The 16,649-nt window shown below is 41.7% G+C and overlaps 1 protein-coding gene across 1 annotated transcript; it reads left to right on the top strand.

The window, feature by feature from the left end:
• The first annotated feature begins 12,342 nt into the window (after positions 1 to 12,342).
• On the top strand, positions 12,343 to 14,234 carry LOC149393824 (uncharacterized). Its single transcript, XM_089618172.1, has 3 exons — positions 12,343 to 12,435; positions 12,843 to 13,411; positions 13,529 to 14,234. Exons 2-3 carry the CDS (start codon positions 12,849 to 12,851, stop codon positions 14,232 to 14,234), a joined length of 1,269 nt encoding a protein of 422 aa, XP_089474298.1. The 5' UTR covers positions 12,343 to 12,435; positions 12,843 to 12,848.
• Positions 14,235 to 16,649: the final 2,415 nt, after the last annotated feature.

Below are 16,649 nucleotides of genomic sequence, written 5' to 3'. Positions count from 1 at the left end.
GGCGAGACAAACACTACTACAAAATTGATTTTCTGATGCGCAAGACTATCAGATGCGACTAGTCGCACCTAAAAGTCGCATCTAAATGACTTTCAGGTGCGACTAGTCGCATCTGATAGTCTTGCAGAAGCCGAAAAAATTCGCTCAAATTGTCTTTTGAGTTTGACAATCCGATGCGACTAGTCGCACCTGAAAATATGTTGAAACTTTCAGGTGCGACTATGTCGCATCAGATAGTTTGAAATTTTTGAGCGGGCCTCATCTCCCCCTCTTTTATTTCATTAGTCTGACGTGGCGAATGAAATTTTTATTTTTTATTTTTATAATCAGGTGCGACTAGTCGCACCTGATAACTCATCAGATGCGACTAGTCGCATCTGATAGTCTTATCAGGTGCGATTCTGTCGCATCTGATTATTAGGGTTTTGTTTAAAAACCCAAGTCGCGATCCTTTCTTCTCCAGCCGCTCAAACTCTGTTAAAAAAAAAACGCTCTCTCTCCCTACGAACTTCTCTTCTTCTCCGGTTGTAAACTCATTAGCCCACATCCATCTCCTCCGTCCCTCTCTTCTCCGACTAATCCTTCGCCTAAGAACACTTCGCCGACCACCACCGGACCACCACACCGAGCTCTGCCGAGTCCCAGCCACACCGAGCTCCGCCGCCGAGTCTCAAGTTCCGCTGCCTCCGAGTCCCAGCCACACCGAGCTCCGCCGCTGTCGCTGCTCCATCTCCTCCGTCCCTCTCTTCTCGGCCTCTTCCTTCGCCGACCACCACGCCACGTACCCGTACCCGGCCACCGGACCTCCGCCTCATCCGGCCACCGGACCTCGCCAGTCACCACTGCCTCTCTCTCTCGCTCGGTATTTCTCTCTCTCACTCCCTCTCTGCCTCGCTCCCTCTCTGCCTCGCTCTCTCACAGCTCGGTTTAAACTCACAGCCGTACGTCATCTCGTGCCTCTGGACCTCGCCGTGCGCTCAGCCCCGGCCCCGCTGCCTCCGAGTCACCACCGACTCTCTCTCTCACTCGGTATTTCTCTCTCTCACTCCCTCTCTGCCTCGCTCTCTCTAACTCGGTTTAAACTCACAGCCGTCGTCTCGTGCCTCCGGACCTCACCGTGCGCTCAGCCCCGACCCCGCTGCCTCCGAGTCCCAGCCACACCGAGCCTCTGTCCCCGAGTCCCAGCCTCCGAGCCGCTGTCCCCGAGTCCCCGGCCGGCCGTCCTAGGTTAGTGTATATATATATTAGTGTATATATTAGTTAGTTAGGTTAGTGTATATATATGATATGTTAGGTTAGTGTATATATATAATATGTTAGGTTAGTTAATTAATGTGAAGTATGTAAGTTAATAATAATGTGTAACTTAATTAGTATTAATTTGATAATTAATTTAACATGTTTAGTAATTTGATAATTAATTTTGATAATTGATTGTAAATTAGTTAGTATTAATATGATATATGGTTAAAATAAGTTTGATTTTGATAATTAAGTTTAATAATGTGATTAGTTTATATTAGGTTAAAATTAAGTTTTAGTTGTTTTTTGACATGTTTTGAAATATAGTTTGTGACATTTTTAAATTTTTTGCTTTTAATTAATTTAGATTAATTGTAAGTAAATTATTACCTAGAAATTGTAATTAGTTTAATAATTACATTTATGTTGCTTAGTTTATAATTAGTTAATTAATTTGTGATAAGCTTGCGTAGTTGATTTAACATGTAATTAAATTGTAATTTAAATAAGAAAAATAGTTTTGTGACATGCTTTGATAGTTTGTGACATGTTTGATAGTTTGTGATATTTTGTTTATTTCGATTTTTCATTTATAAATATTGTGATCGAACCACGGAGGTTCGGTTTAGGGCTGAGCTAATTTATAGGATAGTTCTGGATGGTTTGTGTATGTTTTTAAATAATTTTGCAGGTTTTTGGTTTGTCAGTATAATAGGGGAAACTCTGCCGAAATTTCGGTAGAGTTTCGAATTAATTTGTTTAAAACCTCCCAACTTATTCAATCCGAGCTCAAAATAACATAGAATTCATAATCTCTCTTTCATTTTGATCTCCGTCGTCCTTTATCAATAACTCTTCCAAACTTTCATTTCTCGCTCTCATTCAGCGAAATGTCCAATCCAAGTAGAGATTGGATCACGGAGAATAATCGGGTGACATTGCAGTACAAAACCAGTGTTAACGAGTTTATTCGCGCTGCAAGAAGATTCCCTAACGAAATTGGCAAATATCGGTGTCCTTGCAAACCTTGCAACAACGTGAGATGGCACGACATCGGGGTTATCAGGAATCATTTGCTGAACAAGGGCTTTACCCCAGGCTACACAAAATGGTATCATCACGGCGAGCTCGAGCGTGTCGTACTTCCTCATGAAGAAGATTCCATCGGAGGAACAGATCAGAGAGGAATAGGAGGATTGCACGGTGCTGTGGAGGATATCAGGGATCACGAGGATTTCTACAATGCTACGGAGCCGACCCAGAGCGAGGTGCGTGCAGAGGAGCAAGTGGAAGACCTCTTCGCCGAGTTGGAAGCAGAATTGTACCCTGGATGCAAAGAGTTTTCTTCTTTGTCGTTCTTGGTTTCGTTGATGCACCTCAAAGTCACGAACCATTGGACGAACAAGTCTTTTACAGAACTCTTGCAGCTCTTGAAGAAGTCTCATCCAGCTGGTAATCGAATTCCGAAGAAGCATTACGAGGCAAAGGCGAAGCTGAAGCGTTTTGGCATGGGATACGAGATGATCGATGCGTGTATTAACGATTGTGTCCTATTTCAAAAAGATCTCGCGGAAGTCGATGTGTGCCCAGTATGCAACGAGAGCAGATGGAAGCCAACTGGGAAAATGATACCGCAAAAGATTTTGCGATATTTTCCCCTGAAAGATCGATTGAAGCGGTTGTACGCGTCTCGACACACGTCGCTTTTGATGCAGTGGCACGAAAGAGATCGCGTCAGGGAAGTTGGTGTTCTACGATATCTTGCGGATGGTACGACGTGGAAAAACCTGGACGAGAGATACCCAGGCTTTGCTGCAGAGCCTCGAAACGTGCGGCTTGGACTAGCTGCGGATGGATTCAATCCGTTCGGAGAAATGAGTTTATCGTACAGCATGTGGCCTGTGGTACTAACTGCATACAACTTGCCGCCTTGGTTATGCATGAAGAAAGAGTACTTGATGCTGACGCTTTTGATCTCGGGGCCTCACTCACCAGGAAAGGACATGGACGTGTTTTTGCAGCCAATTGTCGAAGAGCTGAAAGAACTGTGGGAGACCGGATTCCGCGTTCGAGATGGCGCCAACGATGAAGTGTTTCGATTGCGTGCCGCGCTACTTTGGACGATTAACGATTTTCCAGCTCGATCCTATTTATCAGGATGGAGTGGCCAAGGGTATCTCGCTTGCCCGACATGCAACCTTGACACGCCGTCTTTGAAAGTCAGAAACAGGATCGTCTACTACGACCATCGTCGATTCTTGCGTATGCGTCACCGATTGAGAAAAAGCACCGATCACTACAAGGATCGCCACGAGAAACGCAGTAAACCCGAGAAGTTGACTCCGCAAGACATAATCGCTCAGTTGGCTAGTGTCTCTTGCACGACAACTGGCAAACATGCTGGCTCCGTGGGCAGAAAACGAAAGCGAGCCGAGTGCGAACTAAATTGGGCCAAGAAAAGCATCTTTTACGAGTTGCCGTACTGGTCAGATTTGGAGTTGAAGCATAACATGGACTTCATGCACATAGAGAAGAACGTGTGCGAGAATCTTCTCGGAACCTTGCTCAGCTTAGAAAAGAAGAACTACGACACAGATAAGGCGAGGTTTGATTTGATGGACTTGGGCATCAAGACCGCTCTCAACTTGAAAAAACAAGGGGATTCGTGGTACAAACCGCGAGCATCGTACACCTTAACCCTTGTTCAGAGGCAGCGATTTACCGAGTTCCTCCAATCTGTCAAATTTCCAGATGGGGTTGCTGGGAATTTGAAGAAAAATGTGACTGCTGATGGAAAACTCACAGGTTTGAAGTCGCATGATTGCCACGTGATCTTGCAGAGGTTGTTGGCTGTTGGTATTCGTCCTTTTGTGCCAAAAGAAATACATCAGACGATCTCCGAGCTTTGCAACTTTTTCAAGCTGATAAGTTCGAGAACCTTGAGAGTAGAAGATCTTGAAAATGCGCAAGAGTCTATCATCGAGATCTTGTGTAAGCTTGAGATGATATTTCCACTAGCTTTTTTCACGATCATGATTCACGTGGCGATTCATCTACCAGATGAAGCTTTGTATGGCGGCCCGGTGCATATGCGGTGGATGTACCCATTTGAGAGATACCTTGGGACATTAAAACATTTTGTCAAAAATAGAGCTAGACCAGAAGGCTCTATTGCGGAAGCTTATGTTGTAGAAGAAGCTCTGACGTTCGTTGCAAGGTATCTTGAAGATAAAAAAAGTGTAGATGAAGTTCAAGTGCAAGAGCTGTAATATACAAACTTTTGCAACGCTCGACTTGTGAATTTGAATAAAATAAACGAGTTTTATTTTGAATCAAATTCTTGTTGCACATGAGACGTCCTTAAATTTTACATATCTTGGACAAAAAAAAAATAAATATATTTAAGGTCGATGAAATTTCGGAATAAGAATATTCGAGTAGCTCGATATTATTTTCCGAATAAAATTATTCGGAACATACTTGGAGATTGGAAATCTCAAGAGTGAAAATAAAATCCGAAATCCCTTAAATATATTTAAAATAACGGGAATTAATAAGAATTTCTCGGTTATTTTTCAAGATTATTTTTTTTATAAATTAAGGACGAGTTTGAGAGAAATTATTTGGAAAGGATTAAAGTGCAACAAATTGAGGGACGAGAGTGAAAGAAAAAGATTTTTGAGGGGTGGTTTCAAGAGACGTGTGGCTCAATGAGAAGATGCCACGTGGCGTTCTTATCCCCTTCTTTTTCTCCACTCACATTCGGCCACCTCACCTTCTCTCTCTTCTCTTCCTTATCTTCTTCACGTCTTTATCTTCTTCTTCCTCTTCTCCCACGCGAAACCTGCAAAGAGTAACAAAGAAAAAAAATAAAAAAATTCGGCACTTAGAGAACGAGTCCTTTCGGCCGAACAAAACACCGCTCCACCCTCCCATCCTCGTTCTTCTTCTTCTTCTTCTTCTTCCCCGCTCACCATTCTCGTGCGCCCTCAGCCTGAGCCCGAGCTCTGTGCGCGCGCGCCTCGCCGGGGAAAGAAGAAGCGCCGTGAGTTCCGGGAGCTCCGGTGAGCGTCTGCGACGAGGAAAAGCGAAAGTTGACGGGTTGGGTAGCTCATTTCTTCCAGCGAGGTAAGGATTCTTCCATGGCTGATTTGAAGGTTTTGGAGATTAGGGTTTGAGGAATTGATTTGGGGCTTTTTGATCCGAGCTAAAATCAGTGGAATTGATGGGTTTTATTTGGTTGTTGGACTTGATTAATGATGTTCCTAGCTCGGATTTGTGTGTTTGAGTCGATTTTTGAATGATTTGAGATTTTTTTTAGCTCGCTGTGAACAGCCTCTTTAAATTGACGTGGACAGTTCGGTACCGATTTTAGTTGGATTTCTTGATATTTTTCCTGGATAATAGATGCTATGAGGTTTCTAAAATGACCAAGAACGTTAAATCCATTGAGTATTGATCTAGTTATGAATTTTTGAAGTTGTTGGTTTTAAGCTGTGAACTGAAAATTTCCAGATCAGCGACCCGATATTGCGGGCTGTTTTTGAGATAGCTATTCTGGTCATATGTAGGCTTATAATATATCATTAGAAAGGTACGGAAGTTAGTTACGTTCTGAAACTGGAATCGTTGGATTTCGAGCTGTATAGCTCGAGTTATGATGCAATTTTTAGTCGCTGTTCAAACCAGTCCGATTATGTGCAAATTTTGATTATGGGTTTGAATCGGGGACTTGAGTCGAGATTGTGCAATTGTTTGTGTATGTTTGGTATCGATGAGAATATGTTGTGCCTTGTATTTGAATATGGATACGAGTGTTTGCGCTCGTTTGGTTGTAGGATTGCTCGTTGTGTCTCCGGAATTGTTTGGTTGTGTGACTTGCTTGGGTCCGGATTTTGAATAGAGTATGTTTCCGGGCTCGTTGAATTGTCTCGAGGAATTTAGTTTTGATTTCGGAAATTTATGGGAGCTTGGAATCATGAATTTGACTAGTTATCGGATTCCACGAAAGGGATTACAGAATTAGACGGACGAGCGGGAACCGACAGAGTCAGGCAACGAAGCAGGAATTTGAAGTTTCGAGGAAAGTGTTATCGATGTTAAAACTCGATTAACTCTTCCTTTGACGTTTCGACAAGTATCAAGTATTCCGGAGAACGTGAAAAGCAAGACATCGCTGGAAGTTGTCGAACTTTCCGTCGAGCTGTTCCAGGTAAGTGTGGAGACATAAGTCAACTACTTACCAAGGGAATAATCCTGTTTACGTGCATTTACGTGTTAATAATAATAAAGAGTAGGAAAAGCCTTAAAAGACACAAACACCAAAGATTAAGGCTTCGGCCGCTCTTTATGGAAAATTTAGTTGGGTTTATACCCATAGGTTCAAATGCTAACTTGAACCAGCTACGTTGCTACTTTGTTGTAGTTAGATCCCTCTGCTAACCATAGAGTTTGGCTAGATCTGAGGTGACAGGAGAGCATGCTGGACTCTCGGATTCGAGCCGAGGGTAGAAGTACCGGGAGTCACGTCCTGAGTCTTCAATCTAAAACACTTAACGAGCATGAAAGGGAAACCATAATTCTTTCGGGATTTATCCCGAGACGCTCTCTTGTTTGTAATTAGTTGTATACTCTATAAGCTAGAGTATCCAAATAATAAATAATGTTGTCGGTGGTACCCACGAGTTCCGACTCGTGTTGAGGACCAAGACGGTCCTGATGGCGCTGAGTACTCCACGGGCGCTGCTGAGAGCACCCCGTTCTTGCAATGGGAAAGGTCGCCCCGGCGAGCCCATTTGCTATGTCATGACGCATGTAGCGCCGGCGCCCAAACGAAGATGGTACCACTAGTGGATCCCAGACAGTCTTAAAACTCTAAGCCACTGATGACTACTGCTCGAAGTCTGAGGTTGGCTTCTTGTCATTCCAAGGGTTATAGCAGTGGATATTGTATAACCTTGTGGAATGGCAAGTGATAGCGTAGAGCGAGGCCCCGCGTTAGGCATGCTTTTGAATCATATGCATCTACATTCTGCATTTTTATGTGTTTATTTGCACGTCACATGGCATTAGTTGTTTTTCTTTTCCTAAGTTAGACTCCCACTTACTGAGTCAATCGACTCATAGTTTTATGACCCTTGGTAATGTAGATAAGGGAAAAGCTTGTAAGCGGGAAACGAGATCGAAGACCGAGACCGAGCACGTATTACCTTGACCTATGGGCTATGGGGTTTCTTAACCGGGGGTTAGTCTCTTTTGTTAAAACGTTCCGGAACGTATTTGTATAGGAGTCGCTATAAGACTCTAAGTTATAAAAGCGAAAAATTTCCCCGGATTTTCGCAAACACTACTACAAAACTGGGATTCTACAACGCTTAAAAACAGTTGTAGAATGATTCTACAACGCTTATTAAGCGTTGTAGAATCCTGCGTTGTAGAAGCTTCTACAACGCTTAGGGATCCGTTGTAGAAGCTTGAAGGCTTCTACAACGCTTACGGATCCGTTGTAGAAGCTTCAAGGCTTCTACAACGCTTACGGATCCGTTGTAGAAGCTTCAAGGCTTCCAAAATATCTCGCCGCGGCGATGTACATTTCTCGCCGCGGCGAGACTTTCTACAACGGATCTCTAATCTGTTGTAGAAAGTCTCGCCGCGGCAAGAAATGTACATCGCCGCGGCAAGAATTAAAAGTCGCTTTTCAATAGAGCGACTTGAAATATTCTTTTTACAAAGTTATATTTCTTTTATTTCAACCCCAATATTTTCCAGAATGTCATAGCAATTAAAAGAATATATTTTATATTACACCAACGTGAAAAAAATGTATATATTGAAAATTGTCGGAGAAAATTTACAAGAAAATTGCAGAGAAAATTTACACAACGGAAAGAGGCTGAACAAGATGTTACCGGTATCCACATTGACAGGTTTTCTTTGATAGTACAAGCCATTATGAATATAAGGAAATTGAGGCTCCTTAATAGTGATATAGGAAATTGTGGCTCCTTAATAGTGATATAAGGTATGTGCCGAAAATAAAAAAACATAAAAAAAAAAAATCTAAAGCTTTAAGGAATGGAAAATTTATTGCACCATGGTAAGCTGATGTAACTAGCTCCAAGGGAACAATTGCCAATCCATCCATTCTGTTTCAGCTGCAGAAGATGTTCAAAACCATCATTATTCAATGTCAAACAATATAGTTTCTTGAAATCAAATTGACAACATTGGTTAGCTCAGGTGGTAATCATCCTCGGCCACATCGACAAGGTTGTGGGTTTTAATCAGTAACCATGAAAAAAGTCATAACAAAATATAAATAAATATACATGCAGAGCTTGCATAAAGAGAGTTAACTTGTTTGGTCAGACAAAGAAACAAAAAACTATACCTTTTGAGGTGGGGCAGAGTATATATATGATAGCAGGGATGCTCCCAAAGCAAGGTAAAAAATCGTCGGGAAATCATGCCCTGACTATAGAAAAGCTAGGTAAGGACTAAGAAGTTTTTGATTCATTTATGCATTTTTCTCAAAGGATTTAAACAATTTTAAGCAAACTCACCCAAACATCTAAGAAGTTCATTAATGGCGTCTATCTCTCGTTCATACTTGTCATTAATTGTCTGAAGAAAAATGGTGGGATGTCAAAGTACTTTTTCAATCAAAACCACTTTTGGGCTAACATATTGAGCTATACCTGCGTATATCCCCTGAGAAATGGCCCATACATCAACATACAAACAATTGATTTGGCGACGTCCTCAGGAGTCCAATGAAAATTTCCTTCAATGTGACAAACATTTTATTAGAGTTCACTTGGTACAAGATAAAGGTTCATAAAAAGTAGTTACCTAAAGCAGCAGCTCCACAGACGACTCCCCAGACCAATGGAGGCCAAGTAACATGCTTTGTCAGCTGAAGACGAATCTTCCATTTATTCTGTACATATTAATGTCACCCACTCAAACTCTACCACACACAAATAACGCAACTCATTTTGCCTAGTATCCCAGTTAATCAATTTTGTGTTTTTGTTTTGACCCATATCATAATATTGAGCATTAAGTTCATCCAAATCTTACCAAATCAAGTAGACACTCAACCTTATCACCAGCATGATTCATAGACGAAGATAAAAAATCAAAATCAAATTTCAAGCCTTACAGTTTCTTGAGAAGCTCCTTTAATCCCCAGAAGCTGGTTGAAGCTTGATCCATTACATGCTGGCGGTGGCGTCTCAGGTGCCGCAGATTTCACTCCTAAAATGACATAAATAAACCATAATACCCTAATTCACTCACCAAAAATATCAGTCTATCTACATCTATTTTTCATTTAAAAATATAATAACAATGATATCTATTCAGCAGAAGATAAAATAAAAACAGTATTATTATTGAAACTAAGAAGAGCTTTGTCCGCATCAGTGTCTGCAGCTCTAATCGAAAATCTCTTCCCTGCAAAACTAGCGAAATCTCGGAGCTAAAACTGAAGCTCTAATGGAAAATATAAAGCTAATTAAAACTGAAAGTTTATCGAAGTTTGAGGGTGCCAAATCAGATTAAGGTATAAACATCCTCGGTCAGTTGGCCAGCCTTGCAATACCCGCCAATCATTTTAGTCCTCACCACTAAATCCTTCTCGGGCATTTCATCGAACAGTTAACGAGCATCGTCAATACGTCCCTTGTGAATCAGAAGGTTTTGGAGAAGGCAAAGGCACGAGAATTTCTTGTCTTGGCATGCTTTCAATAGCAACTGAAGAATTTGTGACAACATACTACCTAGTATTATCTTAACAAAATATTTAGCAGGGTTCTGGGCACAACGTAGAATTGTCAAGAGCCCGAACTGAAAGTGCCCTGATGTTTCACTCTTTATGGCATAGAAAACAGTTTATTAAAGATCAATGAAACTAATAGTACGATCCGGTAACTAAAACCACGAGCTTTCTGAAAAAAAAAATTAAATAAAGTCACCTTCTTCAGTCAATTCGCGTAGAGCTCATGGTAAACCTCGGCAACGGGAGCGATATGAGCTCTGCTTCGTTCGCTGAATATGTGAATGAAAGCCTTCTCGTCAGTCCCTAGCTTTTTCTCGCCCGACTTGTACAGAGATTTCGCGTCCTTCAAAACCGTTTCTCTATCAACATCGAAGCCTTCGTAGCGTTGCGTGCCTATGTACGAAAGTAATAGCTGCACAAAATAAATCATACTCAGATGACAATTTCACATCAACGTACAAGTCGTGAATAAAATTGGATCAAATCAAACAACTTACAAGAAAGGAAAAAGAAGATCGGCGTGATGGATAGTGAAACGCCTTGCATCATTTAACGACCCACACAGTCGATCAAGCTCTAAAAATTTTTTGGGGAAAAAAAATCAGAAACCAGTCGTGGATAAAATTTAGGGTTACGAAAAGAGAGACTAACCTGGATCTTCGAATCGTGATTTGGAATCGGCTCGAGGCTCTTCGAAGGAACGTAATCAATCGTCGCTACGGGTTTTCCGGTACGGTATTTTGGTTCTCGTCGTTGATGAGAGGCTCAGTCTCGACTCTCGTCGTTGGTTCTCGTCCTTACGCGAGTTTGGAAAATAAGAGAAAAGACTGGTATTAATGATGATTTCATAAACTCCTACAACGGATATCCTATCCGTTGTAGGACATTCTCGCCGCGGCAAAGAAGGATTCTCGCCGCGGCGAGGTTCATAAAATATCAATATTCCTACAACCTTTAGTCGATTCGTTGTAGAAAAGTCTTGCCGCGGCGAAAAAAATACGTCGCCGCAGCGAGGATTCTACAACGGATCGACTAAGCGTTGTAAGAGATCTGAAATAAATTAAATTCTACAACGCTTAATAATATGCGTTGTAGAAACAAAAGGATTCTACAACGTTTAGCCATAAGCGTTGTAGAAACATCAAGATTCTACAACGCTTAGCCATAAGCGTTGTAGAAACACCAAGATTCTACAACGCTTAACCATAAGCGTTGTAGAAACACCAAGTTTCTACAACGCTTATGGTAAGCGTTGTAGAATCCATAGTTTCTACAACGCTTATTATAAGCGTTGTAGAAAGTGCGTTGTAGAATCCAACATTTGTAGTAGTGAAACTATTTGAATATATAAAAGTATTATGATCTATTGTTTAGTATGAAAAATATGAGAGTTGATCGGTCGCGGCTCCTGGGCGAGCTGTCGCTCGCGGGTCGTGACAAGAGCTCTCTGTTTTTCGATCCGAGATGTGTGTGCCTTATGGGATGATGAAACCGATAGTATTAGACGATGAACAGAAAGAGAACGCGGAGTGGTACATCTATACCAACTGTCCTGAAGTGGATCCATATTTGACGTAAGTTATCGTTGGGAATGTGTTTCAATTCATTCTTTTTTATATATTGCTATTGAAGTAATGTTTTTAATAACAGCGAGCATTTGGATCTCTCACTACTACAAATGTTGGATTACACAACGGAAATTCCACAACGGAACACAGTACCGTTGTGGAATCTATATGCTTCCACAACGGTACAGTCGTACCGTTGTGGAATGTCCAAGATTCAACAACAGGACACCGTACCGTTGTGGAATATCCAGGATTCCACAACGGTACCACAGTACCGTTGTGGAATCTTTATGATTCCACAACGGTACTGTAGTACCGTTGTGGAATTCTGGACATTCCACAACGGTACAGTGACCCGTTGTTGGATCTCGCCGCGGCCAAGGCTCAAACTCGCCGCGGCCAAACTTTTCCACAACGGTACACTGTACCGTTGTGGGAAAGGTATGAAGTCAGACATCTCGCCGCGGCGAAACTTATGAGTCGCCGCGGCGAATCGATTCCACAACGGGACAGTAACCCGTTGTGGAAATTTTTTACGACATTTCGCCGCGGCGACGGCTGAAACTCGCCGCGGCGAAATGTCGTAAAAAATTTTAGGGCTTCACTATAAAAGCCTCATTTCGATTTCTTTTTTCATTTTTTACACTTTCTCTCGCCTAAGACCTTCATTTCGGCCGATTCTGTACCATTTCTCCTCCCAAACCAACCTTGAGACTTCGCCGCCATTTTGCCGCCGCCAAATCTCGCCGCCCTCCTCGCCGAAGCAAAATCTCGCCGTGCTCTTCTTTCTTTCTCTCGGTGTCGCCTCCCTTGCTCTCTCTCCCACCTAATTCTTTTATCAAGGTATGTTTTTATCTCAATTTCATATCAAAATCCTAATTTTTATGAATACTTTGTGTGATTTATAAACTAATTTATGATTTTGGTTGATTTTGGTTGTAATTTATGATATTGGGGGTGTAGATTTGGCCGAAATTAGGGTTTTTTATTTTGGGTTTTTTGTTCTAATTTATGATTTTGGGTATAATGTTATTTTAGATTTAAAATGAGTTGTATTGTGATATTGTAGTTAAATTGAGGTCGGATTTGAGTTTGAATTTGTGTTTGTAATGAGTTTTATGTTTTATTTATTTGAATATAATGTGTTTTTATATGTATTTAGTGTTGAATTGAGTTTAATTTTGTGTTGAAGATGATTTATTGTTTGAAAATGTTGTTGAATTTGAGTTTGAAATGATTTGTTCAATTAGGTGAAAATGGGCCGTTCAAAGACAACCGCCGGTCACAAAGAAGCCGCCCCTAGCTCTTCTCGCCCCCCCACAAAAAAAAATAAGAGGTCTCGTCAAGCCGAACCCGAACCCGTAGTGGATTATAATAGTCGGGTATTCACTAGCAAGGCCGCAGAAGAACGCTACGACATCCTCGTTCAACGAAGTCCGATCTTTGAACGAGGGTTGAAGGTGAGCTCAACCACGCCTATAGGGGCTCAAATCAACAATACCATCGAAGGTTTCTCTTGGAGAAAATTTTGTGCCACACCCGAGCACAAAGCAAACGTTACGCTCATGTACGAATTCTACGCGAACTTACCAGATCACGAGGATGATGTGGTGACGGTTCGTGGTGTAGACGTTGATTGTAGTGTCGGAGCCATCAACGCATTGCTAGGAACCCCGGACATCGAATTCGAGAATGAGGGTTATCGACAATGGTTGAGAAATCCTAATCTCGATGAAATGTTGAGTGTGTTGACTACTCCAGGAGAGAATTGGGTCATGGACAAAGGAGTTAGAAAGCTTTTCCGTAAATCACTGACGAGGTTAGACTTTTCTTCTTTTTTGCTTGTATTATTTTATCTATTGTATGTTTTAAATAGAACGGTGTTTATTTTTTCTATTAATTGCATGTTTTAAATATAACGGTGTTTAATTTACAGGCTCGCAAAAACGTGGATTTATTTCATTTGCTCCCGTCTCTTTCCGATAAAGCACTTCACCCGTCTCGACGAGGAACATGTCCATCTTTTGTTTTGCATCATTCGTGGTAACACCATCAACGTCGGTCGATTCATCTACAATTGGATGAAGAGAATCGACTACAAGAATATCAAAAATGGGTTGCCGTATCCGTCAATCATCTACGGCTTGTGTCTGAATGCCGGTGTTGGAGGCGCAAAACACGACACAACCAAGAAGTGTGGGGCGCCTATTAATGACAAGACGATCGAGAGATACATTGTCAAAGAGCCGGAAGAGGAGGAAGAGGATGAAGAAGATGAGGATGAACCGTCACTCAACGAGCCACTGTTGTGTTTACAACCACCTCCGAGGTATGATCCCGCCACCCAAGAGTACATTGCTCGGTGTAGCCACTATCTCGTTGGCGGGTATCAACACACCCAAGACTACATGTACCAACAAGGACAATATGGCGCCGCGGCTTTCGAAGGATTGAACGAGATGATTGGTCGATGGGACATCAATCAGGAGAATCAATACCGGTTTCCTCCATATCCTCAATACACATACTATCAGGCGCAAGCACCGCAATGGCCACCGCATATGGCACCTCCTCAGTACCCGGGGCCACCACCACCACCACCACCACAACCACCTACGAATGACAACGACGACAACAAGTAAATTTTTTTATGTGTTTTTTGAAACCTTCTAAGTTTAATAATTGTTTTCATCTTTTTTTTTATGTGTGTGAGACTTAAATATTTATGTCTTTATGTGTGTTTGATACTTGTTTCAGATTTTAATTTGTGTTTGAGACTCGTTATGGTATTGTATGAATTTATGTTTGAGACTTGTTATGGTATTGAATGGATGATTTGAGTATTTAAAATTTATGTATTGATTGTGTTTGATATTACTTCAGATTAAAAAGTAATAACTATAGATTCTCCCCGATGAAGAACACATTAGCCGCGGCCACATGTTGTTTTGGCTGCGGCGAGTCATCTTCGCCGCGGCGTGTTTATAAATGGCCGCGGCGAATTGGGTTTCTAAAAAAACATACATTCTGGAACTTATTTCGCCGCGGCCAGGTGTTCTATTTGCCGCGGCGAGACATCTTGGCCGCGGCGTGTTTTGTACATGGCCGCGGCGAAATGGGTTCCTAAAAAAACATAGACTCTGGAACTTATTTCGCCGCGGCCAGGTGTTCTATTGGCCGCGGCGTGACAGCTTAGCCGCGGCGTGTTTTGTACATGGCCGCGGCGAAATGGGTACCTAAAAAAACATAGACTCTGGAACTTATTTCGCCGCGGCCAGGTGTTCTATTGGCCGCGGCGTGACATCTTAGCCGCGGCGTGTTTTGTACATGGCCGCGGCGAGTCACCTTGGCCGCGGCGTGTTTTGTACATGGCCGCGGCGAAAAGGGTTCCTAAAAAAACATAGATTCTGGAACTTATTTCGCCGCGGCCAGGTGTTCTATTTGCCGGGGCGAGACATCTTGGCCGCGGCGTGTTTTGTACATGGCCGCGGCGAAATGGGTTCCTAAAAAAACATAGACTCTGGAACTTATTTCGCCGCGGCCAGTCATTCTATTTGCCGCGGCGAGACATCTTGGCGCGGCGTGTTTTGAACATGGCCGCGGCGAAGTGGGTTCCTAAAAAACATAGACTCTGGAACTTTAAGCCTTGACGTTTTATAGTCTTGGAAGCGGCCATATTAGTATTTATCAACAGGATATTAACAATAATTATATAAAGTGTATATCATAAAATAAACTAAAATACATATTTTTTTTGTTTTCACACTAAAATATGATTGATATCCGAACGATGTAAATGAGAAACATCATCATCATCAAAATCTTCGATCTCTTCATCAACAAGTGGCAAGCCGGATGTGAATGGGGGGATATTAGACATGTTGTCGTCTTCATCTTCTTCAATATTTCTCGCTTTCATGTGAACCACTAATGACAAATCTGGATTGACGGGTTCTGGTACGTAAAACACTTGAGTTGCTTGTGAGGCCAAAATAAATGAATCATTCTCGTAACTTGTACGTCGAAAGTCGACAATCGTAACTCCGTCTTTATCAACTTTAACATGATTGTTGTCTGCCCATTTGCACTTAAACAAAGCTATTCGTAGCCCACAATAATCAAGTTCCCAAATGTCTTCAATGTACCCATAATAGTTCATAAAAGCTTTTTTTGGATTTTTATCCTTTGCCGAAGAAACGTGTAATGCTTCAGCAAGTAATGTAACACCACTATTTTGAACGGGATGCTTGTTGTCTCTTTCTTTGGTGTAAAAAGTAAAACCATTAACAGACCAAGCAGTGTACCTTGTAACCATTGACGAAGGACCGCCAGATATTTTGCTCAACGTTTCTGAATGTCCTGATTCTTGAAATAATCGTTTTCCAAGCCACTTCTGAAACAAACGATTGTGCTCTTCTTGTAACCATTTTTCATTTTTAGCTCTTTTTGGATCATTTGCCCTCAATTCTTTCAAATGAATATCCACAAACGGCGTGACCTCGGAAACGTTATGCAAGACATGGAGACTGGCTTGCTCCCACTCTTTCCGGTTGACGATAGAATAAGTACCTATACATAACCACTCATATAAGTAGTGGTCCTCTCATGAATAAGTTAAATACACAAAAGAAAGTGTCAGAAAACATACCTGTAGATAAAGCTTTTGATTCATGACTTGTGTTCTTTGGCAACCCAATCGCGTCTGCATTAGTTAAATACTCCGAACAAAATTCAACGGACTCCTCAGCTATATAGTTTTCTACTATGCTCCCTTCCGGTCTATTGTAGTTCTTCACATAACTCTTCAACACTTTCATGTAACGTTCGATTGGATACATCCAACGTAAAAATACGGGCCCACATAATTTCACTTCACGTACCAAGTGAACAGTTAAGTGAATCATGATGTCAAAAAACGAAGGTGGGAAAAACTTCTCTAGCATGCATAGAGTTTTTACCAACTCCGATTGTATGGAATCCAACCGAGTAGGATCAATAACCTTCGAGCAAATCGAGTTGAAGAATACACATATCTTGGATATTGCAAATCTCACATC

This window comes from Urtica dioica, chromosome 6 (genome assembly GCF_054948205.1).
Source record: "Urtica dioica subsp. dioica isolate 48M chromosome 6, U.dioica_male_clone48M_v1_H2, whole genome shotgun sequence".
Lineage (NCBI taxonomy): Eukaryota > Viridiplantae > Streptophyta > Magnoliopsida > Rosales > Urticaceae > Urtica > Urtica dioica.
The sequence above is the reverse complement of the archived record's forward strand: the minus strand, read 5'-3'. Positions and strand labels throughout refer to the sequence as shown.

What these genes read in the sequence shown, in the direction of transcription:
- LOC149393824 (XM_089618172.1), top strand. Translation starts at nt 12,849, where the DNA reads ATGGGCCGTTCAAAGACAACCGCCGGTCACAAAGAAGCCGCCCCTAGC. An exon ending in TTCCGTAAATCACTGACGAG is followed by an intron (nt 13,412 to 13,528) that starts GTTAGACTTTTC and finishes TTTAATTTACAG; the next exon opens with GCTCGCAAAAACGTGGATTT.